We start from the raw sequence: 26,252 nt of genomic DNA, 5'->3' as shown, positions 1-26,252 counted from the left end.
CTGCGTTTAAAAGAATATTATCAAGACCACATAAGCGCAGAAGAGTTTGGAAATTTAAAGCTTTGAAGTAATGATGATGTGGCCTGTGGGAACTGTGCCTTATACTATCTAGGACCCAGTTTTTTCACAATGCTTTGCATCTCGAATAAGGCAACCAAAATTGGTGACTGGTTATGACTTTTGCATCTCTCCTGGATTTTCTCCTCCTTGTAGTTACTGAAGCAGGGCGTGAATCATGTTGATTAAATGTAACATGGTGGCATACAATAATTGTGGAGAAAGCAAGGTTTTGAATTCTTGTTTGTCTTGGTGATCTTCTGGAAGAAGATGGATTCTGTGTGGATAAGTGGAATTTAGTCATGTAATTAAAGCCTGTGTCACAGGGTTTAATTGAAGTCAGAGGGTTTAACTGCTACTTCTCAAGTCTTCAGAGCTTGACTTTTGAAGACTAATTTTTTAACATAGTTTTTGGATGTAGTTTTGGGTGTAATTTTCTCGTGCTTTTTTTTTTTTTTAACCCCTAAAAGAAATAGACGCAAAAGATGTATTTTTTCTGGGGTATCTTTGATCATTTCTGATGTCATTAGCAAACTTAGAACCTCTAAATGCCAGCTCAGGCTGTAACTGTCTGAAATGTAGTGGTAGGTTATGATCCATAGGTGGATTGACAATTAAGAGAGATAGCAGTCTTTATACATTTGTTATGAAATAACCCTTCTAATTTTTGTCATATAATATAACTGACTTGAAGCTTTGATGCCCCGTTCCAATTCTGTGGGCGATTCTGTCTGGTGACTTTACTGTTGTTTTCCCTGCAATATTCTACTTACCTGTTTCTTCCTGGGCTATCTTATTGCCCTGCTGCTTTCTACGTTTTTCTGACACATCCTTTTCTTTGTTGATTTAATAAACTGTAGTTGCTAGTCACTTCATTTGGCCAGTGTGACTATTTTGTCCTAATCCAGCGTGCAGCCCTGTAGTTGCATGGATCAGGTCAGCGGGCCAAGCAGATCAAGTCTAGAAAGCAAAGAGGAAACTGGCTTTCAGATCCAATGCTTGGCTTTTGCAGGTTGTAGTGAGGAAATAATCAGTGTTGTAACCTAGGTGAACTGAGGCTGGGGCACAGAACTACAGAATAATTGAGATTGGAAGAGATCTCTGGAGGTCATGTAGGCCACCTCTCTGCTCAGAGATGAGTCTGGCTGAAAGTTAGATGAGGTTGCTCAGGGTCACGTCCATTTGAGTGTTGAAAATCACAAAGGATGGAAATGGTGCAGCCTGTGTGAGTATCCTGTTCAGTGTTTGACCACTGTCGCTGTGAAGTTTTTTCCCTAAGGCCTAATTGAAGTTACCATACTGTAGCTTGTGTGGACTGTCCTTGTCCTTCGCTATGAACCTCCAAGAAGAATGAGGTTCTTATGCTCTTAAAAGCAACAGATCTTTTTCTAATACTTAATAGCTCACTTTCTTTTAGGACTATAGATAACTTTTGCCAAGTATATAAAAAACAATTCTGTTCCAGCCATGGTTGCACACCTTATTTAATACCAGGCTGATCAAATCAGTTGGATTACGTTTTTGTTTATGGGGGCAAAATAAAAGTCTTTTGCTAGCCTTGCTTTTTGAATCAGATGAGATGTTTGAAATTTCTCCTTTCTCACACATGACCATCCATTGTATTTTCCATCAGGTGACTACCTCATTGGTAGTTTAGGAGGTAAATGTAATGCTGGTGGTTTAGGAGGTAAATTTAAGTCTTCAAGCTCGGCTTCTGAAAGACAGCTTTGTCATCCTGTGATTTTTTTTTTCCCCACCTTATTAGGTGTATGGACCCCCTGCATAGCAAATTTAAACCCACTGACTACTTTTGCAGGCTCTGTTAGAAATGATTTACAGAGTACTACGTTGACTAAGTAGTCTCAACTAGCCTTTCAGGCACAATCAGTGGGGAGAAAATAAGCCTGTTCAGAAAGTAGTTTATTCTACCTATGGCTGTATTATTTGCTCAGTGTCTCTGTGCTTTTTATCATTAGAGTCCCAATGGCTCTTAGCCTTTCTGTCCAGCTACGTTAAGGCAAGGTTAGTCCTTAGTGAGCACCTTTCCAGTCCTTTATTTTCTTGCCATTGCTCAATATATGATCACATGTCTTACTTGCAGCCTATCCTGAATGCTTTATAATTAACTTCAATGTGTATTTCTTTTGTGGTGATGTTCATCTCTGTATCTCAGTTCTTCAGGAAAAGTTAAATTATCTTCATTACCCTACTGTCTTGTGCAAGTTATCCTGCCTTTTTAAAAAGGCAAAAAAGTGACGGGGCGAGGGCAGAAAATTTCACAAACAAGAGGTTTTGATTGCTTTGAGCACAAGGGGAAAACCATGCAACAAAGCAGAAGAGAAAGCATGTATTTTAATGCAAATTGTGAACTAATAATCCTATCTTTCTAAAGCTGTCTTAGAACTTCAAAACCTAGTACTACTTAGAAGCGGTTATTGCTACTAGTTTTCCACATCAGTAGTGTAGTTCATGAAATTATTCCTTTCAAAGGATTGTAAAAGGTTCATTTTGTATAATGATAGAAAGAGACTGATACCTTGCGAAAAATAGACATGACTTTCTTTTTGTCAAAGACTTCAAATGTAATTTGAAAACACATTATATATCTTGATTAAGTTCTTATTTTCAGTAGATGTTCCAACAAGCCCTTTATTACTTGATCATTTTGATTTTGACTCTTTTGTCAGTTGTCACTTCTGAATTTTCTCTAGACCATTTTCTTGAGTCTTATATGAGACTTGTGGATGTGTTTAAAAGCACTGTACATCATATACACATGATATTTTGATATTACTAACAAAATGTGCATATGATTTTGCATATATAAACTTCAAATAATGATTTAAAATTCATACCCAAATTTCCCGTGCTTCATCCTATTACCAAAATGACTTTAAGAACCAAAGTAAATCTCCAAACAAAAATCCAAACTTCCCACATCTAGCCGAAGACACATTATGAAACATAGAAGAAATGAGTGTGCTGTATTTTTGCTTCCATTCTCTCAACAGTGCACACATGCCCACTAGTACCCTGGACCTTCATATGCTTGAGTACTCTGGGAAAATTCATGTGGCCTGGAAAGGAACTGCCTCTTTATTTTTGAAGCAAAATCAACTAACTTGCAGTAGGGCTTCCCACCTCGTGCCTTATTTCTGGTTTGAAGAGTTTGTGAGTTGGTAGAGCTGAGAAAAGCTAATTCTATCCTTTGCACAACTGAATTCATTCAGCATGTCTGCTCAAGCTCCAAGTGTGTCACTTATGATAAGGAGGTGACATTTAAAAGAAATTTGGCAATATTTAATAATGACTCATAAGGCATGTTGAGAGTATTTATAACAGGGAGAAGTTGTACTATGCATTACTGATATTGGGACATCTGCCTCTGCTGTCAGAAATTTCCATTGCATTTATGATGACGATAGGGATGGGGTTTAGTGCATTTGCTGACTGAAGTTAGGAGTGTTTTCCCTCTCGATTCTGTTCATTTTGATAAGAAGGCAATTTCCGACTGCATTCATCTTTTCTGGAGATACCAAATCAAAGCATGAAATCTCAGGTAATAGCACTTATGCTGTTAAACTGTTAGATCCAAATGAACTGGATTAAATGTGTTTTCAAGGCTGCCACAAATGATAGACTTGAGAAAGCATCTTCATGGTACACTGCCAATATGGTGATATACTTCAAGCTATTTTCAGCAAGGCTGAAAATAAAATAGCCCTGGAATATTCTCTTTGGGTTTTTTTGTTGGCAAAGTCTGTCTCTGTTCTTGGATATGTAGCTATTTGAATAAACAATCAGATTCTTTGTTTCTTGATGCCAGTATAAATGAGTGTGAATTAGGCATTGGTTCAGAGACTGACCAGTCACTTTGGTGGTCTTCCAAGATTTCAAACTTCTGAAATGATGGGAAAGAGGGGTTATCTTGATTCAGTTACAGTGTTCATGGGATCCTGGCAAGCTTCAGAGCACACTGAGAATCCCAGCATCTGAACTCCAGGGAGAGGGGCCCTTGTGAATCACTCCTTGGGGAGGCTGGTGTCAGCTGTTGACAGGGCAATTTCTGTAGTTTGCTGAAACTACAGAATTGCAGAATGTGCCTATTAAGCATTATGTTACTCTTATATAGAATCATGAGTCAGATTTTCAGGCAGACGTGTGCAGACCATTATAGGTACCCAGAGGTGTTCGTATACAGTACTGTTACAAAACAAGAGAAATAAAATAGGCACATGAAATGATTTAGGTGAATTCACTTTCCAGAAATACCTATTCTGTCTGACTGCTGAGTAAGCTTATGTGGTTACCTCAAAGCTGTGTTGAATTAGGTGAGATCAGTCTCAGCCCTAGTAGGAAGAAAAGGAGGAGAGGGATGGTGTGTGTAAAACCAGATGCTGGTAAGGAAATGGAATTCCCTAAGGTCTGAGGTCGGGGGTTCATATTGATAAGCACTTAGCAGTTTTGTCAACCATTGCCCAAAGGGCTACCCAGTTGCTCAGCCTGCTCAAATCTCTCTTTATGGCTTTCAGCAGGTCAGGCACTGAGGACTTGTGTGCCACCACTGTACAGCTGAGTCACACAAAGTTTTACAGAACTGAAATGGTTCACTGCATGCCAGAGGTATTCTGTCGATTAAAGACTGGCTTGCTGTTGATGAGTGTTTGAGATACAGGCAATGGTTGTTCTATTCTACGTAACTTTGCAAGGTTGAAGTTGCCAAAATCATGCAGAATGGTATATGTTTAAGACACATTCTGTGATTTTAAGTTGTATCCATTCATCCTGTGATAGAAGGTCTGATGTTATCCAGTTTCATTGGGAAATTGCTAGTTACTATCCAGTTCTTCACCTGGATATCCTGAATATTTTGACCCTGTTATTTTTACACCCTTATTCTTTAAAGTTACTGTTGTGGACTAGATTTTTAGCTTAGTTTCTATAGATGATGTTTATAGTTTTAGATGCAAAAAGTTGAAGAGTAAGTACTTCTAAGACAAATGGCTCTATTTTGTAATGTGATCAACTCTCATCAGGTTTTTTTAAGCCATCATTAATGGCATTGCATTCTAGGTTTTGTAAATTACTTCTCTTGGAAAAGTCTTAAGAGAACTGATTGACCAGGTGCAGTTCTGAAGGCCTCTTCAGCTGGACATGGTGAAACAAAGATGAATTATTTTCATTTCTGAAACTCTTGGTGGAAGATATTCTCAGTATGGGAATCAGCTTTCCAAACCAGAGCAGTGAGAATTTGTGTGTGTGCTTTAAGGACATTACTGCCTTTTCAGATTCATTTATATGCTCAGTAATCACGATGACTGTTTAAAATATAAATGGTTTTGAGCCTATTTCCGGTGTACGGGAGGATATGATTTGAAAATTTAGCTTTCTGCGGCCAGATGGATTATAGTGTTGCTAAGGAAACAGACTATAAATGAAGTGGCAACTGGGTGTCCCTAGAATATCAGACTGCTTGAAGCTGGTATTTTAAACTCATTTAGGTGGGTAGCTAGATGATGTGATGAGAAGTTAATTTCCTGTATTTTATGGTTAGTTAATTTTCATTGCTTTATTAGTATTTACAAAAGGTACCTTAACTTCCCACTCTCATTACCTGGCAGTGGGTCACTGAACAAAAAATTGCTACAGGAATTAGAAAATGGACAGAAGCTGTACAGAGACACGGGTTCTAAAATAATCATTCAAACTACGGACCAGTGGATAGGCAACAGTGTATAAAGACCTGACAGCAGTATGGTCTGACTGAAAAATTGATTTAAGGAAGTGAGCTGAGTTGCTTCAGAGTACTTGGGAAGGAACAGAGCTTCTACAGACCTGGTCAAGTTACAGGTTTTGAACTTTATGTATAAACATATATGTTATAGCTATTTGACACACATTCATGAAGTTGCTCAGAGCAAGGGAATTGAGTTGTGGTTTTGATACTTGTTCTGCCCAAGAAGATACCTGACTCTTTTTTTTCTTGTGCTTTTGCTGAAAATGTATCAGGTTTCTAGATCAGGGTTAATGACTGATACAGCAAAGGTGGTGGTTTTGGTTTTTCTTGACTCACCAGTGAAAAGGGCAAGCATACCTGAGCCATTCTAGCTAAGCGTGCAGCTAATAGATAAAGACTTAAGTAAGCTGAGCCTGCAGGACAGACATCAACCTCTCCTGTTGATAATGTGGACTGGGAGGAGGACAGACGATGGTTCAGTCCGTGGAGCTTCAGGAACTTGCCTTAGCTACTTCTTTAACAAAAAGGTCTGGAGAGCTCTTGGTAAGACTGAAAATGGTAAGAACGTGCCAAGCAAAGATGGTTTGTAAGCTAAATATGAAGCGGAAGGCTAAGGAAGGTTTTCAAGTCTGTACAGGTGGTTGGTAGAATTTCCATTCTCTGTGCTGTGAATTGAAATGAAACTGTTTCCAGTAAAACACATTCTTGAAAATGTCTTTGTTCCAGCAGTGTTAAACCTTCTCAACATGCAGCATTTGAACTGTTATTTAGAGTACATTTGAGAGAACTGTTTCTGGTCTTTTCTGCCAGGTAGACAACAGAGGTCTTTGTGGCGATGGCATCAAAGCACTATAACTTTTCCCTCCATGATTGTCAAATGACTGGATTTATTGGATTTATATGAGTGCTGTCAGTTTGCATACAGATCAGGATCTGTCACTGTCTTTTCACTGGAACAGTAGCTAGGCACAGACTAGAACTTTATGGCATGTAAAACATGACTTTTCCTCTATAATTGCTCCTTTGCTGAGGGACTTTGGAAGTGAGCAAGTTTAATTGTCCTGGTGGCTGGTTGCTCCTGATGCCTTGAATCTTCCTGTAAGTCACTCTCTGTGCTCATTGTGTAGTAGAAGGAGCAGAAGGACCCATGAGAAAGCTGTTGGTAAAGAGCTTCTTTCTTTTTTTCTCCTGAGCTGGAAATACAGGAGAAGCATCACTTCTGATGTTATATGTGTTTGTTTTTGATGTCTAATGATGAATAGTGTTAATTTCAGCAGTATCATTATGGTCTATAAAGAGGCTTACAGAGAGCATAGAGGCAAGGGTTTAATTTTCTGATTTCATGGCAGATGTCATTGCACTTGTTTTCCTATAAATCATGCCCACAACTTTGAGTTGTTTGTAACTTTTGCGCGTTTCAATGTTTTAAAAGGTTGATATTCTCTTGGTCTGAATTTTTCAGCTGTTACTGAGTAGCTGTAATTGGATTAGAAGTTATATGTTACATTTATGCTATTTAGACTTATTCTGGGCGCAGGATGATAAATTCCATACAGTATTTTCTCAGGTTCAATATAATGTCTAAATAGAGACTGAATAAACTTCTCTGTAACAGAAGAAACACTGTTATTATTTGCAAAATTCATTAGTTGAACATATTTAAACAGCCTTTGGTTGAGTAGGGAAATATGATCTTTAGCTACCAAAGTGGAAGACTATAGGAATTAATGGATTACACCTTTCTGGTAAGGTAATACTTATTTTTGTAGGTTTGAGGGATTTGGTATGTTTTTATTTTTAAGTGGTTTTTTGGTTGGTTTTTTTTTTTTTTTTTTTGATTGGTTTGTTGTTCTTTTTGGGGGGTGCATGTTTTTTCAGATTTTTATTTTTGTTTTTTTATTTCTCTACTTTTTAAAAATAGTGTGAAAATCCCTAACTTATTACTGAAGGAGCTTTTCCATGGAAAGAAACCTTTCTTAAATATGAGGTTTATGAACTCAGAACTGCTGTAACTATCTATGGAAGGCATTTGATTTGGTCTTCTCTTTGCTTAAAAGGTCCCAAGTAGCACAAAACTAATTAGTAGTGCAGAGTCAATTTGAATAACAATTAAATTATTTGTAACAAGGAATTATAAGGTACTTTAAAAAATCGTTCCTAGAAAGGATTTGAATTCTTCAGTTGATATTTGTTTATTTTGCATTTTTACTATTAAAAAGCCAGGAAAAAATTGAAGTACTGATCTCTTGTATTGCATGAAAAAAAAAGTGTGCTTTCAAAATCATTAGACTAGCTCATTTGAATGTTTTTTGCTTGCAAATGTAATCAATTTTTTTATCTCTTTGGGGTGTATGTTACAAGCCCTGCTTGTTGGGTCTGAACAGAAATTGTTAGTGCCTGTATTGCATAGGGTCTGAATGTCTGTAATACATCATCTCACCCTGAGAGGTGTCCAGATGGGAACTCTTAATTTAACTGTCTTTTAATCCCTAGCGTGAATAGATTTCTGACTAGGATCATTTATCCAAAATAGTTGCTGTCTTAAAAGTTTTATTCCAGTTGGCTGACATGACCCAAAAATAATTCTGAAGCTATCAAATCAGATGACACAGATAACTATCAAAAATTTGATTGTTTATTTATTCTCTGTTTCTGTATTAGGAAAAATAAGCACTGTAACGTAGCTGATTTTTCATAGACTAATTTAGACTAAAAGCAAAGTGTGTGGTAAATCTGGGGAAAGAATCAAAGGAGCCTTATGACTTAGATTTTTTTTTTATTAAACATTTTATGTTTGTCTTTGGTTGAATAGAAGTAATAATAACTATTGGAAATATATGCACATGTGTGTATATGTATGAGAAGAAAGGTTATAATATAAATAGGCATATAAAGTAAATCTTTGGTTAGCTCTCAGCTAAATCTTGCCATTGCAGCCTTTGAGCACTCTCAGAGCAGAATGCTGTGAGCGGGAGTCGCCTCATTGAACTTGCTATCAGCATCTCTTCCATGGGAGCCAAGTGCCAAGAAGTGAGATCCATAACACCTGTATTGCAGCAGCAGGACTCCTGGCACAGAACTTGGCTCCAACATGACCTGAATCCCTGAGGGAAAAGCAGAAGCAGGGCTGTTCACTTTGCTCTGGGAGCTAAATCAAATCCCAGGAATTTGTGGGCAGCACACTGTGTGAAGAGAGAACACATCTGGCCATTCTAATCACTTTCCATTAGCATCCCCACATCTTTTTATGAAGAGTTGCATTTTTGTTAAAGTAAATTTTGTTTCAAGAAGCAGGTATGTTTCTGTGGGAGATATGGCTTAAATTCCACCAGCAGTGTAGAGTGCTGCTGCTGGCATTACCATTTTTATAGGCTGAGTTTTGTAAGCCCTCGCTTACAAAAGACGGTGTGCTATCAACTGTTGTCCAAACTATTGACAGAAAAATTCATCTTCCCCGGTTTTTAGCAGAAGGCAACGCAATAGTGTATGTTGGGTATACTGGGACACTACACAGGGATTAAGAATGAGGTAATGCAAGGAGCCTTTAGATCTTTACCTTAAGGTATATGAAGGTGGAACATTTTTACAGAGCTCAGTCTTTCATTCAGAGAATATAGTGGAGAAGTTTCTGTAGTTGAAAAGCCAAAATAGCCTTAGGACAACTCTCTTAAAGCTTTCTGACTTGAAGAAGACTTTTTTACTTGCTTATTATCTTCTGATGGACTGACTCTTTTGTGAAGGAAGTAAGTCTTCAGTATTTCATTTCATTGTTGCCTGTGGTTTGACTTAGTATCCCAAGAAAATGTTAGAAAAACTTGATAAAATATGGCTACAGAATAGGCATGAAGAGACATAGAGAATTGTCAGTAAAGTACGTAACAAAATTACGACTCACTTGAAAAGCAATTTCATAATATTTCTGATCTTCTCTAGGCTCTTGCTATAATGTAATCTGGATATTTGTGGGAAACACTTTTAAGTTTAATTACGTGTAAAATCTTTGTGATTTTAGTTCCACTAATTCAGTTCTTTGTAAATGACAGCTCCTGATTTGGGGAATCAAAGATGCAAATTTTTCTGTGATCTTCAGTAAGTACAGGTTTTGCATCGTTCTTGCTTGTGGCACAGGACTGACTGTTAAATTAAAATATCTCTTAGTATGTAGAATCTAAATCTACATCTTAAGCCTTGATCTGTGTTTCCCAGCATCTCACAGCTTCAGGCCAGAAATGTGAAGCTTTTAAATTTGCTTGCAAGGGTCAGTTTTAGTTCAGTTTATTCCTTCTGCTTTGGGACTGGGATCAGGAATGAGTGAATGAAGATGGAGAGGGTCAGGACTATCCTTCCAGTAGCTCTCCCAGGTCTAAATGCTGATAGCATCAAAGTTGAAATTCCACAAGTAGAGCTCTTTGCAGGATTAGGAATTCTTGCACTGAAATTTCATGAAGGGTTACAAAGCTTTTCCCCTCTGTTCTTAGAAAAAAGCCTGACTAATCATTTATAATGGAGTGGAAAAAAGGGAATTTCATTACAAAACAGTTTTAACCCCTAACTGTCAATGGAAAACTACCCAAAGCAATCTTGCCCAGCAAGCTCTGCAATGTAATCCAATTTAATAAAATTTTCCAGATTTACTTTGGAGAAGTACTTCGGTTTGTTTTTTCTTCTTGGAGATTAGAAGTGAAAGAATTTCCTAGTTCATCATGATGTTTCAGATGCTTGTCTAAATTGATTTTAAAGATACTTTTATTTTAGTGAGAGTTGGGAATATTTTCTATGGTCATGTAAGTGGAGATTGGAAATGTCTCTTGTGTCAGAGGATGTGCTTGTCTGGTGGGAAGATCTTACAGGTTATTGAGGTATTTAATCTTGTCCAGGCTCCCAGTAGTAGTTTTCTGCCTCCTTGCAGACCTATTTACTTCTTTGACACTTCAAAAAGCAGAAGAGGGAAGATTACCAATTTATATAATTTACCTCACTAAAGAGGGAACAAACCAAATGGAGAAAGTCTATAATAATCCAATGGCTACATTTTATCTCTTTTATACATTGGTATATCTGAGAATTGTTTTCCTTCCCTCTTCGTTCTGTGCAATAAATGCAAAGACCAAATTTTTGTGCTCATGGAAAATAACTTGTATTAATAGATTATGAAAAAATTCTTTCAGACACCGGCTTCCCTTGTGGCTAGATAATGTGTTCTGCAGAAGGCAGATGTCTCAGCAGACTCGAGTGTGGCAAATCAAGCCTTATGTTTTGGGTGTTGGAAGTCCACGTTGAGTCGGCTGCAGATACAGAAACTCAGCACTGAATGATTGGAGGGGTCAGTGCGTTATGGGAGGTGTTAGAGTGCATCTTGTTGTTACTGCTTCCCTTGCTGAAGGCCGTTGTAAACTCATTGGCTGGTTACTCCTTCAGCCCCGGTATGCATCATTTATTTAGAAACCTGTTTCTGAAGGATCCTGATATCTTTTGTTCCTGTGTGGAGGTGACTTAGAGATGTTCCTAGAGCTTATTCTTGCAGAAATTAGAAGTTGTGTAGCCTTTTAAAAGCAAATATGTAAAGTGCCTCATATATTTGTCCTTTTTATATATATATAGATATATAAAATAATTAGGTCACTTAAAACTATTAGTGTGACATAAACTCAGTTTTCAAGGCTTACTGAAATTTTATGGCTTCCTTCTAAGAATATAAAAAAAAGTTACCTCGAAAATTGACATTCTCAGATAAGAACTGATGATATCTGATGATAACTGATTTTGTCATGAACTCGTGATAGAATATGCAGATTTTTAGCTATGTTAGGCCCAGTTTGCAGAAATAATTTAGCTATCTGAGGTATATGAGCAGTGTGATGATGATTGATTGGTACAGTCATGCATAAAGGAAGTGCTGAGATCCTACTTTGAAACTTTAATGATTTATTCTTCTCTCTAGACCTGTTTTCTTGTCCTTTGTCCAATGCTGTTATCTTTGCTTGGGGAAAATTTATAATGCTGTTATCTTTGCTTGGGCTTTTTTTGGGGAAAATTTATTTATCTTCTTTATGATACTCAGTAGTAGATTAAATGTTACTGTTTTGAGCTCCTTTAGGGATATAAAGATCAGGATCCTGATGGTTAAGAGTAAGAATTTATTTTGTTAGATGCAGTAAGACTTACAGCAGCTGGCTGCTGTGTGCTTGTCTACAAGTGGAATAAACATAGCTGAATGAGACCTGAAACAACGTGTTACTCCAGCCCTGATAGATACTAGTATGAAATGGTGCGGTTCTTACAATCCACAGGTGACATAGCTGAGGATTTCTTTGGCTTGATGAAACTTTGAAGCCTTGGTCCTTTCTATACCTTCTGCCAGAAAGGGGGCATGTAGACTGCCTTCTGTCAAGAAACACAGAATATTCTACTTCTCCCAATAAAAATAAAGTTTTGTTACAGGGAAAATTTTGCTATTCTGCTCTTGTCCTGCCTTGAATGTGAATATGTCACTTTTCTTTTTTTGGCAGGTTATTTGGGAGGAGAATAATTAGCTGAACAAAACAGCACAAGATGACTTATGATTCCTGTTCTTCATGGGAGCCTGTCTGGATTGGTATGCTTTGAGTTTTGTGTCTTGGGTTGTTTGTGGGTTTGGGTTTTTTTTGTTGTTGTTTTGGGGTTTTTTTGTTTGGTTTTTTTTTTGCTATACTGACATAGAGTGATTGCATGTATAATGCAAAGATTCACTTAAAGATTAGGAATTTAGGAGGCTTTCAACTTGTTAGTTCCATGTTAATAACTAGGTGGAGACTGTGAATGTTTTCAATATGTTTCCAATAATGTTCAGTGTTTACTGGTGCTCAAGGTACTACAGTACTCACTCAGCTCTTCATCATAATTATGGTTTATGTGACCATGGAACTGGTGGGAAAGTTAGAAGTCAGGGGAAATATGACAGAACTAGAAATGAACCTAGAACTGCCCAAGTCCTGTCACATGATCTGCAAATTGAGAACATTTTTCCCAAGACCTCAGAAAATAGAATTATTTTTTACATTTTGAATATTGTGGCTTACAGTACTGATAATGATTACCATGACTGACGTTTCTTGACAGTTAATGGCTCTCTGAATTAAGGTCATAAGGAAATATCATCGAGAGAGCAATTGTACTAAATGACCCAAAGCAGAGGTGACTGTTTCTCACAGTACTTTCCTATGAAAATTACCACAGCAGTGTTTATAGAGTGGAAAAAAGAACAATTTCCTGAATTAAAGTAATGCCTCTTGTGAATAGTTTTATGGGTCATCTACTCATGCAGTGTAGTTGATTAGTTTCAATTTAGGTTATATGTAAATAGGTATTAAAACTGAAAACTGCTGGTTTCTTTTAGGTGGATAAGAGCATTGTCCCTGCTGCTTTGTGCTCTGACTCATTCCTTTCACTGGTGTTAGCAGAAAGGATTCCATTGTAACATGTTCCTGCCTCTGCTTAATTGCAAGGAAACAATGCTTGATTCGTATTTAGAGGGGTGTGTCCTGGGCTTATTTGTACAATAATGTGGTGTCAGAGAGCACATATTATTTTCTCATGGCCCAGAATATTTTCTCATGGCACATAAATTCTTTTGAAAACAAAATAACCCCATGTCCTTCATGCTTCTTTTTATTGTTTTCCCCCTAAGAATATTTTGCTTTTTAAATGTTTTTTATGTTGTAAAAAATATTTTTTTGCCGAAGTTTGCCTATAAAATAAAACCATCGATAGTAGCTATAAAGCATGCAGAAGCTTCTGGGATCACTTAAAATGTCCCAAAGAAATAGGACCACTGTACCAGTGCTGCCTTCAGGTTTCTGAATAATTTTTGTGTGCTGGATGAAACCTTGGTGCTGGTCAGTATTGCCAGTATATGCTTGATTTTAGCCAACAAATTTATGAAGTCATTGAACATTTTGGCAGCTGTTCATAGTGTGTTCTGGTCTGCATTAAACTTAACTGTTATTATAACACTGTTATGTTCCCTCTTTTGTCATTTTTGGAGTTCCTGGCTTTGACTGATGTCAGTTTTGCATATAACTTATAATCTTTTATTTCCAGTTGAGCATGCTATCCAAATTTTGAACAGAAACCTTTTAGCTTCTAAAGCTGTTAAAAACAGACGCCATAGTTCTAGCAATAATTATATTTGATGAATGGAATTTGTGTGTTATTTAGCTTTAAGCATGTAGTTCATTGAAATAATTGTATCTATTATGTTCCATAAAAAGAAGGTTGTATGTAAGAACCTTGCTTGAGAGAAAATGTGCATACACAGTACATTTCGGCTCTGAAATTGAAAAAAGTGATTGTATGAAGCTTTTTTTGCATCTGAAAAGAATCTGTGAGAGTACATGTTCCAAAAGTGAGAATGCTGTGACAAAAAGGTACCTATATCTGCCTCTTGCTTGAGTACCTGACCATCAGTAGACTTACCCATTTAATCTATCAAAGTATGGTTGTGTTTTACAAGCTGTGTGATTACCATTCAGAAAGGACTGGGGCTTTGAAATTACAGGATCTGCCTTCCTCAAAGAGCGAGTGAGGACTGAAATGCTGTTTCTGTGAAATTGTCTTATTGGTTTCTTTCATCCTTTAGTTCTATCTTTACATAATTTTGGAAGAGTTGGAAGGGTAGGAAGAAGGGTGGAGGCACATGTTTAATAATCATGTTCATGCTCATGGAAGAAGGCCTTTAAGTAGGGAGAAAAAAAAAGGAGAAAAATTTATGTGTGGCAGCAACAGAAGGGAACCTCTTGAGTTTATTGGCTGAATTAGTCACTTCCATGAAGGATGACAGCCAAGAAAGAGCATGGCCTGCAGGTTAAATAAGTGTAAATCCAAACCAGTATCTGAGCATGCAGATTCTGTGTGCACTGCACACAGATATTTCGTACTCAGTGTGATAAACAGAACTTGGAGAATGGTGCTGCTGGAAACCATCAGGAACCAAGAAGCACAGGAGCAGCATGGGATCCAAAGCCTGCAGTTCTCTTACTAGGTTAGGTGTCTTCTTTGCAACAGCTAATCACTGCTCACTCTCTCATCCTTCCTGAAAAGATAGGGCTGATGACTTATGCAGCACCCAAATGGCTGGTGCTGTCTTTCCACTTTAAGCACTAGGCTAGGTCCAGGCACCAGGTTGGATGAAGTCATTCTCCTCCTTTCTTAATGCTGCATGAAGAAACACAAACAATGCACAGAGGTGACAGAGCACAAAAGAGGATGTAGTTATTTGCATAGAGAGCTGTGATGGTGAGAGAACATATGTGAGATTATTTTTCTTTCTTTTTCTGGGTTTATTAGGAATGAACTATAGACACTTGCCGGTCCTTTGTCCTTTGCTTTATACTGGGTGCTACTGACTTGAGAAATGCAGGGTAGCACAATCTTTTCAGCTGAGTTAGGGATGCAGAACACTTTTATTCTTTCTTCCCTTGTCTGGCTCCTTCTTTTAAGAAGGAAAATATAGGATATAGCAGTATTTTCTGAAGCTTTGATTGTTTACTATGAAACATTAGCAGTTGTTTCTCTGGTTTTAGTTTGATTTGTTTTCCTCTTTATAGCTTTTATGACACAAATTATCATCTAAGCCTCTGCTGAACTACTTACTTACTTCAGGGTGTGAGGTTGTGTGGCATAAAGGATGTAAACTTAACCTGAGTGAGCAAATTCTGTTACGGGTATTTAAAGCTAGTCAAGTAACTGCATGTATGTGCTCAGATGTCTGTATTCAAATCAGAAGGCCATGTATCCTTTGCAGTCAGCAGAGAGAGATGGGTGATCCACCTCTTTCTACATGGGCATCTGTATAATGATATGAAATATGTTGCAAATGCTGTCTGAATTCGCAGAAGCTCTATGACATCCACAACATCCTGTAACAAGTGTTTCCATAATTACTTGTGAAATAATGATTTCCAAATGTGGGCTCCTCAGTTTGAGAGAGACATGGATATACTCAAGAGAGTAAAGGGTTACAAAGATGATGAAGAGGCTGGAGCATCCCTTCTGTGAGGAAAGACTGAGAGAGGTGCAACTATTCAGCCTGAAGTAGAGAAGGCTCAAGGGGATCTTATCAATGTATATTAATTTGAAGAGAGGGTACAATGAGGACAGAGCCAGGATCTTTTTAGTGGTGCCAGGCAATAGAAGCAGTGGGCAGAAACTGAAACAGGGAATTTCCTGAGCATCAGGAGACAATTTTTCTCTACGATGACCCTGCTTGAGCAGAGAGGTTGGGGAAGATGATCTCCAGAGGTTTTTTGTGATTTCTTTGCCTTTTCGTATTCTTATGTTATGAGAGACAGCAATCATTCACTTTCCCTATGTCACTAAAAACTTGGTAGACCTCTATGATAGCTTTTTTCAGTTGCTTTTTAATAGAGATCAAGTGGTGCAGAACTGAACATAGTACTGAAAAGATGCCATAGATGTGTTTTGTAGCCGGTGGTGTATCTAATTATACAGTGCATATAGCTAGCTCCTGGTTTTCTTCTCAGTTCCTTTGCTAACAATTCTGAACACATGGCTGATATTTCCACAGAGCAGACTACAAAAATTTTAAGATCTGTTTTTCTTCTGGATGGTAATTATTGGTTTAGCATCTGTTACTGTGTAGATAACTGTTTTCAGTACAGGCATAGCTTTATCTCTAGCACTGAATTTTGTGGGGTAGACTGTTAGCTTGCCACTAGCTCTTGAGAGCTCCCTCTGTACCTTTTTATAGTTGACCTTCTTTTTTTATTAAATTGACCTAAAAAACAGTTCATGTTCATCATCAGCAAATGTCATGGTTTTGCATTTCCCTCTTCTCCTCTATAGATTAAAGAGCTTGAACCCCAGTAAAGATTTTATTTGTAGGATCATTCTGGTGACCTCTTTTCTCTACAAAAGTAATCACTGCCTCTTTTTGTTTCCTATTTGAAACTGATTATTGTCTGTAGGAGGGTTTTGCATTTATCTAAGGGCAGATTAGTTTCTTTTAGAGCCTTGGTAGAAAGACCTATACAAAGCCAATCAGAAAAACAAAAGTTACCTTTGCTGACTTATTGCTTACACAGCTCTAAAAGATACTACCCTGGGGATCTAATTTTCTTGCTCCAAGATTTTAAATCCAGAATTATTTGTTGAATTTATGTTCTTTTGCAGTTCCTGCAGAATGCTACAGCTTCCTTTCCTTCATAGTGTTCTTAGCTTGTGGAGTCATAAACCTCAGTGGAACTTTGGGTGAGATTTTCTTGTTCATTGCTAAAATATTTCCTATTTATTCTGGAAAGTTCTGTTAACCTTTTTCCTGTTGGTTACATATTTTATTCTAAAAAAATGTTAAAGAAAGTAGTAGAGGAAAAGTTTATATAGATCAAAGAAAGAAGAGCTTTGGCTAGTATATATGGTTTAGCCTGTAATTAGCATTGAGGTTTTCTCTAAAGGCATTAGTGTAAAATTAAAATATAAAGAGAGAGAATGGAGGGAAATAAAAATCTATAATAAAGTTAATGAAATTGGTTATTTTTGCCAAATGTCAATGTACATAGCTTTATATACTTCTGATGAGTTTTATAATATTTGAAATATAATAGGACAGAATAGAAAATTATAACTTTTGTTCAAGCAGTAAGACCTCTAGAAAGTGGAATTTGTATGACTATCTATTTGGGTTTGTGTGACAAGGTTTTGGTAGCAGGGGTGGCTTCTGTGAGAAGCTGCCAGAAGCTTCCTCTGTGACCCATAGAGCCAATGTCAGTGGAAGGGACCCATACATGACTGTTCAAGAAAAACTGCAGCCTGTGGGAAGGACTGTATTGGAGAAGTTCATGGAGGACTGTCTCCCATGGCAGGAACCCACACTGTTGAGTCTTCCCCCTGATGAGGAAGGGGTAGCAGAGACAACGAGTGATGAACTGACTGCAACCCCTGTTCCCTGTGCTGCTGCGTTGCTGGTGGGGAGGAGGTAATTAGGCAGAAGGTTAAACTCAGGAAGAAGGGAGGGATGGGGTGAAGGTGTTTTTAAGATTTAGCTCTACTTTCTCATTACTCTACTGTGATTTAATTGGTAATAATTTAATCTAATTTCCCCAAGTTGAGGTTTTGCCTGTCATAGTAACAGGTGGGTGATCTCTCCTTGTTCTTACTTCAATATACAAGACTTTTGTAATACTTCTTCTCCCCTGGCCAGTTGAGGAGGGGAGCAAAAGTGTAGGCATGTGGTGTACAGCCAGGATCAGCCCACCGCTAGAGTAAATTAAATTAGGATGGTTATAATAATATCTTTTGTGATACCATTGAAAATTAAAGGACACAGGGAGGTTAATCATTTATCTGAAATAAAAATGCTGGTGGTAGTCTGGCCCTGGAAATCATCTAGTGATAGAGCTTGCAGATGGTCAGGGAATGAAAGGAGCAGGTCATAGTGCTGATTTAATTTGATGAATTCCTGACAGCAGCCTGAGCAGGCTTGCTTTCAGACTGCTAGAAGTCCAAACAGGGGGCATAGATCAGATTTTGTTGTCTCACAGTTAATTTCTTTTTTAGTGAAGTGTTATCCAGCAAAAGGTAAACTTTTTATCCTACACAAAACATGTGGTATTTGTGTAAACTGATAAAAAACATTCCTTTCTCCCTTTATTTTTGACTGACATTGATAATAAACAGAACCTGCATAAATACTGTGGGCAGGGTTTGTGCTACTGTAAGCTGCTTGTATTAGTAGCACAAGCTTGTCATTGTGTGGAGAAATGGAGGAGGGAGATTGCCCTCTGAAGGTGCCTTTATCCCTTTTCTAATGATAAGCATGAAAACAGCCAGAAGGGACTATTGCAGTCATCCAGAATGAATGAGGTGAAGCCCACTTTATGTTTCTGGCTGTAGTGATAGTTTTTGAAAAGGGCATTGAATCCTTCTGGTTTCCAGCTTGATCAGATGCCAGTGTGCTCTGAGAGTGTTTAATTTAGTAGTCCAAGACAGAGGGGAGAAGCTAGCACTGAAAAAGTGAGGGAGCTCTCAACTCCTTTGCATTTTATTTGTTAAGAATATGTACATACAAATATATGTAACAATACAATACTAGTAGTAATAATACAACAAGACAGTGCTTAGAACTAAAAGGAGATGTTGGGTTGTGTCAGTACCTACAAGGGGGCCTGCAGGAGGACTGCAGAGGGACTTTTTACAAGGTCATGGCAATTGTCTTAAGCTGAAGGATGAGAAATTCACGCTAGGTATTAGGAAGGAATTCTTTACCGTGAGACTGGTGAGGCACTGGCACAGGTTGCCTATGGATGTTGTGGATGTTCTATCCCTGGAAGTGTTCAAGGCCAGGTTGGATGAGGCTCAGAGCAACATGGTCTGGTGGAAAGTGTTGCTGCTAGAGCAGGGGGGTCAGAACTACAAAATCTTTACAGGCCCTTCCAGCCCAAACCATTCCATGACTATAATGACAAGGGAGGGAGTTCAGCAGGATGTGTAAGGATTAGATTTACAAGGAAAAAGAGAGCACATATGGTTAAATTATATGGGATACCAAGAAGAATTAACAAAAACATGCCCAGACCAGTGGAAGCAGGAAAGCGTACTGCCAGGGGAAGAGTTGTAGTGACCAAAGAAGTGATGTTTTCCTGCACCTGAATGTGAGTCAGCCTGTAAATGAAACAAATTGAAAAATTCTTTCATCCTGTGGACAAGTTATTTTATAATAACAGGTTAGGATATTTTGCATGTTTTTTATGAGCTGTCTGATGTGGATGACTGACATGGAACTAAGAATCCTGTATTATGTGCAATAGCTTGTATAAATAGGCTTTCAATGCTTACCAAGCAGGCAAATAGGCAATATACTGATACCATTTAAGCTATTTAGAAATGTTACTAAGGTTTCTACCTGTAGGCGATTTCAAAACAAAATAAAGAAGATAGTTCAAAAATTACAAGATTCAAATAAAAATACTTTTTTGATTTATTCATTCTTAATCAGTAAAGTTTGTTTTCAAACACAAAAGTTCTCCAGCCTTGATTATGGTAGAAAAAAAGCGTGGTGAATTGACAGTATTGTACAGTATCAGCAGGACTACAGAAGTAGGACCTATGAGAGAAAGGCCAAGTAATACGAGACTCCTGTGTCTGGTGCTTAAGTAAATTGTGTCTACCTGAAGTGTAAACATATATTAAGGATACTATTCTCATTAAGGAAAACTGAGCAATCATTAGGTTACCACTGGTTTCAGAGAGTTTCACACTGTGAATTTACATTTCTTTCTTCTTTTTCAGATGGAGATACTGACATGAACTTAAGAACTTTGATGCTTTCAAACCTTGAATTTTGATTGTTAAATGACCAGTTCAAAATACTGCCTGAACAAGATGAAATGCCTTGAAGACCTTTGGTTCTGCTTTCGTTTTTTTTGAAGCAATGGTTTTCTCAGCAATGTTGACGCTGGCCCACTCTGGGACCTCAAATGCTACTTTCATTGTTTATGAAAATGCCTATACGAATTTTACTACTCCCCAGTTCTTGCTTCATAGTGGCACAACACAGCCATTGAGATATAGTTCAGGTGCTGTGCTCACCACTGAGAGAAGTACTTTGCTAGTAAACACCACAGCTATCCTGCCATCACAAGAAGTTTTCAGGAGCTTGAGTTTGCCACTCCAGATCATTCTTTCTGCTGCTATGATATTTATCCTATTGGTTTCTTTCCTTGGAAACTTTGTTGTCTGCCTGATGGTCTACCAGAAGGCAGCTATGCGATCTGCAATTAATATCCTCTTAGCAAGCCTGGCTTTTGCAGACCTGCTGCTGGCAGTGCTGAACATGCCGTTTGCTCTGATAACAATCATTACCACTCAGTGGATTTTTGGGGATATATTTTGCAGAGTTTCTGCCATGTTCTTCTGGCTTTTTGTCATAGAGGGGGTAGCCATTCTTCTTATTATTAGTATTGACCGATTTCTTATCATAGTTCAGAGGCAAGATAAGCTGAACCCCTACCGTGCAAAGATTCTTATTGTGATTTCCTGGGCAGCATCCTTTGTTGTTGCTTTTCCATTATCAGTAGGGAATCCTAATCTGCAGATACCCTCGAGAGCACCTCAGTGTGTTTTTGGCTACTCTACAAGCCCAGGTTACCGAGCCTACGTGATAGTTATCTTGCTAATTGCTTTTTTTATTCCATTCTTGGTAATGCTGTACTCTTTTATGGGCATACTCAACACTGTCCGCCACAACGCAGTTCGTATCCATAGCCACCCTGATAGCATATGTCTCAGCCAGGCCAGCAAACTTGGTCTCATGAGCTTACAGAGACCTTTTCAGATGAATATTGATATGAGCTTTAAAACTCGTGCCTTCACAACCATCCTGATTTTGTTCCTTGTCTTCATAGTCTGTTGGGCACCATTCACCACTTACAGCCTTATTGCCACGTTCAACAGCCACTTCTACTACAAGCACAACTTTTTTGAGATAAGCACTTGGCTCCTTTGGCTCTGCTACCTCAAGTCTGCACTGAACCCACTGATTTACTACTGGAGGATTAAGAAGTTTCATGATGCATGCTTAGACTTGATGCCCAGATTTTTCAAGTTCTTGCCACAGCTCCCTGGCCATACAAGGCGGCGCATCCGGCCCAGTGCCATCTACGTGTGTGGGGAGCATCGGTCGGTAGTTTGAAACTGCAGTTGTTTGATAATGATTGTTGTTTGCTGGGGCAATTTGTTTTTAGGCTTTAGGTTGAATTTTGTTTTGTTTCATATGGCTTTTTCAGTGTGGCCATATCTTATAACTTGATTAAATTTTCAGTACTTTGTGCAATTTTGGGAAGATAGAGGGAGGGAATATGATTGGCTGTAGTTGGGTTTACTACTAGAATACAATGTAAGCAGAATAACAAATGTTACCTCTAGGATTCCATGGAAATCCATTCTTTTAATGAAAACTATATTTGGAACATCTTGTCAGGTTTATGCTTACTAGGCCTGCAATTTTATCTAATTGTAGGAACTTTTTTTATGCTGCTAAGATACGGTGTATTTAGTTGGTGTAATTTTTTTGAAAACTGTTGCTGCTGTTTGCCAGTATATTAGAGCCAAAAAGTCTCATTAGATTATTTCTATCTAATTTAACGATATTTCAGAAGTTTTCATGGTAACAATAAAAATTGTTTTTTTAATATTTCCATTAATATTTTTGTGCACTTTACAAAGTTTACTATATAGTTTGTTCATTTGAATATTTTGTTTTGTATTGAAAGTGTATTATTATTGCTTATTATTATTTGTTATGTTGGTGAATTTCAATGAAAGACCCATGTAAGCTCTAGAAGGGTGATTTATGTTGGTATAGCTACGTGTACAGTCATAGATTGTCTGGTTTTCTAACAATTGATCAAAATTACCTGCTCAGTTATCAGGAGAGTTAGAAGGAGAAAACAGAGGAATGAAAGAGAAAGCAAGAAAAATACCATGACCTGAGATTTAGGCTCACACATGGTTTAGAAGAATAGTGTTCACGTTAAAATTGTTACAGGGTAAAGGATGACTGCAGTTGTTACTTGAGGCTATTACAAGTTATCCAACCTCATGATATGCCTGAAAACCTATCTGAAATGTGATTTTTGGGCATGCAATTTATACTGTGTTGATGTAATGTTGTTTCTGCTCGGAGCTCATAAAAGGCTAGGTGTGCTCTACACTGCTGAAGTCATGCTGTCAGGCATTTGTTGGGATAGGATTAGAAATAGTAGGGTAAACCAGCACACAGATAAGAAATGAACCATAGTTGAGGTTAGGATTTAGTCTATATAGTAATTGCAGGGAGAAAAAGAATTCTTGATGTGTTTTGCAATTTAAGTATTGGATCAAAACCATAAGCAGTCACAGAATCATAAAATGGCTTGGTTTAGAAGGAACCATAAATATCGTCCTGCTCCAATACCCCTGCCGTGGGCAGGGACACCTTTCACTAGACCAGGCTTACTCAGAGCCCCATTCAATTTGGCCTTGAACTCTTCCAAGGATGGAACATCCACAGCTTCTTTGGGAAACCTGTTCTAGTGCTTCACCACCCTCACATGGAAGGACTTCTTTCTGTATCTTTTCTAAATCTTCTCTCTTTCAGCCATTACTCATTATAACAGGCAGCCAGCAGAGTTTGCTGGGGATGTAAGGTAAATTCCCCTTTTCCCTCTGATACTACTTCACATTGATTTTTTCATTACCTCTTTGTCTCTGTAGTGACTGCTGCCTCAAGGGTTTACTCACTCTTCCCATCTATTAGGCATCAGCTTCTCTCCCTAAAATGCCACACTACTTTTCTTGTTAATGTCAGGCTGTGTTGGTATCCTCCTGGAAAGCAGAAAAACTAGGCTTTTCCTTGATGATAGCAAACCAAACTCAGATATATTGTTTTTTCAATCAGCTAAATAAATATTTATTGTGAGACAAGTAGAATTAAGACTTAGGTTGGGGTTTGGGGCCAGATCCCCAGTTGCTCTGGGGCTGAGAAGAATACCTGCAGAATCAGCTTTTTGAGGCTGTGACCAAGAGCGGAGGCATTGATGCACAACAAACAAAAGCCAGAGCTAGGGTTTGGGCTTCTCTTGCTTCCATCTGTCTTTTAGTGCCCCAAAGCATGGGGAGCTCTCTGTTGTTCTTGTACCAGAGGACCAAAAATAATAGCAATTTTATATACTTCTGTGTATCCACACTGTACACGTGTGTATGAAGGAAATGTCCTATGTGGGTGTCCAGGGACTGCTTGCTTCCTGACAGCAACAAAGTGTTCAAACCCCAGATTTTTTTAAAAGGTCTTCAATAAAGAACTTATTTAAGCTGAGTTAGCTCTGTTCTTCTCATTGACAGCTATTGCTAAAACTGCTGTTGTTATTTAAATTTTAGGAGTATAAAAGGAACAATTTTGAATTCTGTACTTTCATTAAAAAAAAAATGCTGCCAGCTGAGACTGTGGATTACATGTAAAGGCACCTGGCAGTGGTGATGTTATTGATGGCCATGCTTTCCCTTTCTTGTCAGTTTTACTGATGATAGTATAGATTTTTCTGATCTAAAGGAGTTCCACTATAAAGCAGAGTGTCTTTGCAGTAAAGCTTTTATTTTTCAATTACATTTACATTGATAGCACAAGTTTATGACCTGGTTAGTACAAATTTTCTGTTTCAAATCTGTCATACCTGTTTATCTCTGAAAGCAGCAAAATTGTGCTTAGAGTTAATGTAACAGAGTGAGAGTGTACATTGTCTAAATGGCAGGAACAGGTATTTTTGCTGTCTTCCAGCTCTGCGAGGCAAGAGATTTGAATGTTGTAAAACACAGTAATTCAAGAAGGAAAGAAGATGAGCAATGTGAAAATTAGTGAAATTACATTAGGAAAATTAGTGAAATTACATTCCAGAAGGAGGAGGGAAGAACATTTTGTGGGATTTTCGCAATCTCTGATATGTACTGGCTGTGAAGTATAAATTTCAAACATCAGACAGTTAATTTGTCTTGATAATTAATCACTTGTTTACACTGACTGTAACAAGGTTTCTGGACAAAGCTGCATCTACTGATCCTTGTAGAAAAGAAACCCAAACTGTGTGTCCCAAATTCAGAGGTGATTCCATAGCGATACAGTATTCACATTTGCCAGTTTTTTTGAGGTGATCAAAGCATATAGTGAACAAAAGGGTGTTCAAAAAAAGAAACAAGGTGTGGTGTAGAAGTATTCCCAGGGTAATTATGTGTTTACAGAATCATTTGAGCTATTGTGTCTATGTACTGTCTTGAGAGCAGTGCCTTGATAATTACAGCTGAAGTCCTAGGACCAAGTTGAAGTCCTCTGAACTGCTCAGTCTTGCTGTCTGTGATCCTGCCAAGAATCCTGCTTAACCTCGCTGAGATTTGTAATATTAAAACACATACATATTGGCAGAAGTGGGTCTCCTGAGGCAATTTAATGGTCTTGACCAAGACCAAGGAATTTAAAAACTCAGACTGATCCTTCTTGACTTTAAAGGAAAATTATCATTTTCTTCCTCTCCAGAGATGATAGTCATTACTAATCTGTATTCCCTCATGTTCTATTTTCAGACATCTTTATATGGAGGATTTAAATGAATGTATTTTGAAGTATGTTGCAGTTTAATTCATTCAGTCAAAGCATGCTGCTTACACAGGTCTCAATTGTACAAATCTATTGCTGAAATGATTCTTTTGTACTCAAAATTGTGTATTTTTGACATTTCTTGTTACTTATGTAAAAATATTTCTGTATATAGAGAAGAAAACCGTTTTGCCTCTTACTGCTTTCTGTTTCTTTTCACTATTTTTTTCACTTGTATGCTTAATGCTTTTATATTTTATTTTGGGCATATGCGTAAGTAACTGTGAGATTTCAGTGATCTTTCTGAACCCATGTGAGATTTTTAATTCTCAAATCATTTAACAATACCCTCCTTGAAAGAGATTTAATTTATTTTAGTGCGAAAACTAAAAATTCAGAGCACAAGTTTGTTGTGGTTGGAATGGTGAGAAATATCTTAAGTCCAGTTTTCCAGGAGCCACTACTCCACTACTTTGCCACTAATTTGAACTGGTTTCTTTCTTTGCTTTTTTTTTTTTTTTTTTTTTTTTTTTTTTGTGGGCTAGTCATTTTCTGATGTGGAGAAACCTTGAATTATTGTTTAAAAAAAAGTTGAATTGCATTGTCTTTTCTGTATATAATACACTCATGAAAATACCTGAGAAAGAACTACAAAAAAAAAAAAAGAGAAAATAAACATAAGCATTCTAAAAAATGTAGCAAAAGTCTTTAGAATTGACTCTGTTGTTAGTACATGAACTTGTTTCTTGCATTTAATGCCCACCTGCATAGTTTCAAACACTTCTTTTATCTGTCTATGAAATAACCAGGATTGCCTGATATAGGGAGTTTTGTTTAGGCCAAAATTTGCTGAATGCTCTTTTCTGAAACACTGCTGTAGAGACACGTCAAGCTATCTAGAACAATTGAAACAGTATCCAGCAAGCAGAGAGAGAGCCTAATAAGAAAGTAACTTTCCTAAAATACTACCTGATCTGGGTGTCCCACCTTTTAGCTTGCACTAAGTAATTAAGATCGTCTTGCTGTGCAATAAATAAAGCAGGCAGTAATACCACAGGGCATGATTCATATCAACACAAGACAGTGACCTTTATGAATCAAGTGCTGCATGTCTGTATGTGATGGATTATTCCCCATATTAATAGAGTGGAAAAAACTTAAGGATCTTAGCAGTTTTGGGGAAAACTTTCAGCTTGATGATGACTTAGCAGAAATGCTGTTGGAGTAATTTCTCTAAGTGATAAAGACATGTCCCCAAAGAGTGCCTGAGAGGGGATAAATATTTCTGGTTGCTTGAAAGTGGCTGTGCTCAGCTGCTGAAGTGCCTCATTCTGAGACTCC

General features: G+C 37.7%; 1 protein-coding gene across 2 annotated transcripts in view; it reads left to right on the top strand.

Annotated features, from left to right (window-relative positions):
- Positions 1-25,980, top strand: part of GPR63 (G protein-coupled receptor 63) — a 29,382-nt gene extending 3,402 nt beyond the window's left edge. For both annotated transcript variants that reach the window (XM_038131897.1, XM_038131898.1), the window contains exons 2-4: positions 12,304-12,389; positions 16,964-17,041; positions 20,078-25,980. In XM_038131897.1, coding sequence (XP_037987825.1) covers positions 20,220-21,479 — 1,260 coding nt within the window. In that variant the 5' untranslated portion in view covers positions 12,304-12,389; positions 16,964-17,041; positions 20,078-20,219 and the 3' untranslated portion in view covers positions 21,480-25,980. The remainder of the gene's footprint in view (positions 1-12,303; positions 12,390-16,963; positions 17,042-20,077) is intronic.
- The last annotated feature ends 272 nt before the right edge of the window (positions 25,981-26,252 follow it).

The sequence above is a fragment of the Motacilla alba genome, chromosome 3 (assembly GCF_015832195.1).
Source record: "Motacilla alba alba isolate MOTALB_02 chromosome 3, Motacilla_alba_V1.0_pri, whole genome shotgun sequence".
NCBI lineage: Eukaryota > Metazoa > Chordata > Aves > Passeriformes > Motacillidae > Motacilla > Motacilla alba.
This window is presented reverse-complemented; position numbering and strand designations above follow the sequence as displayed.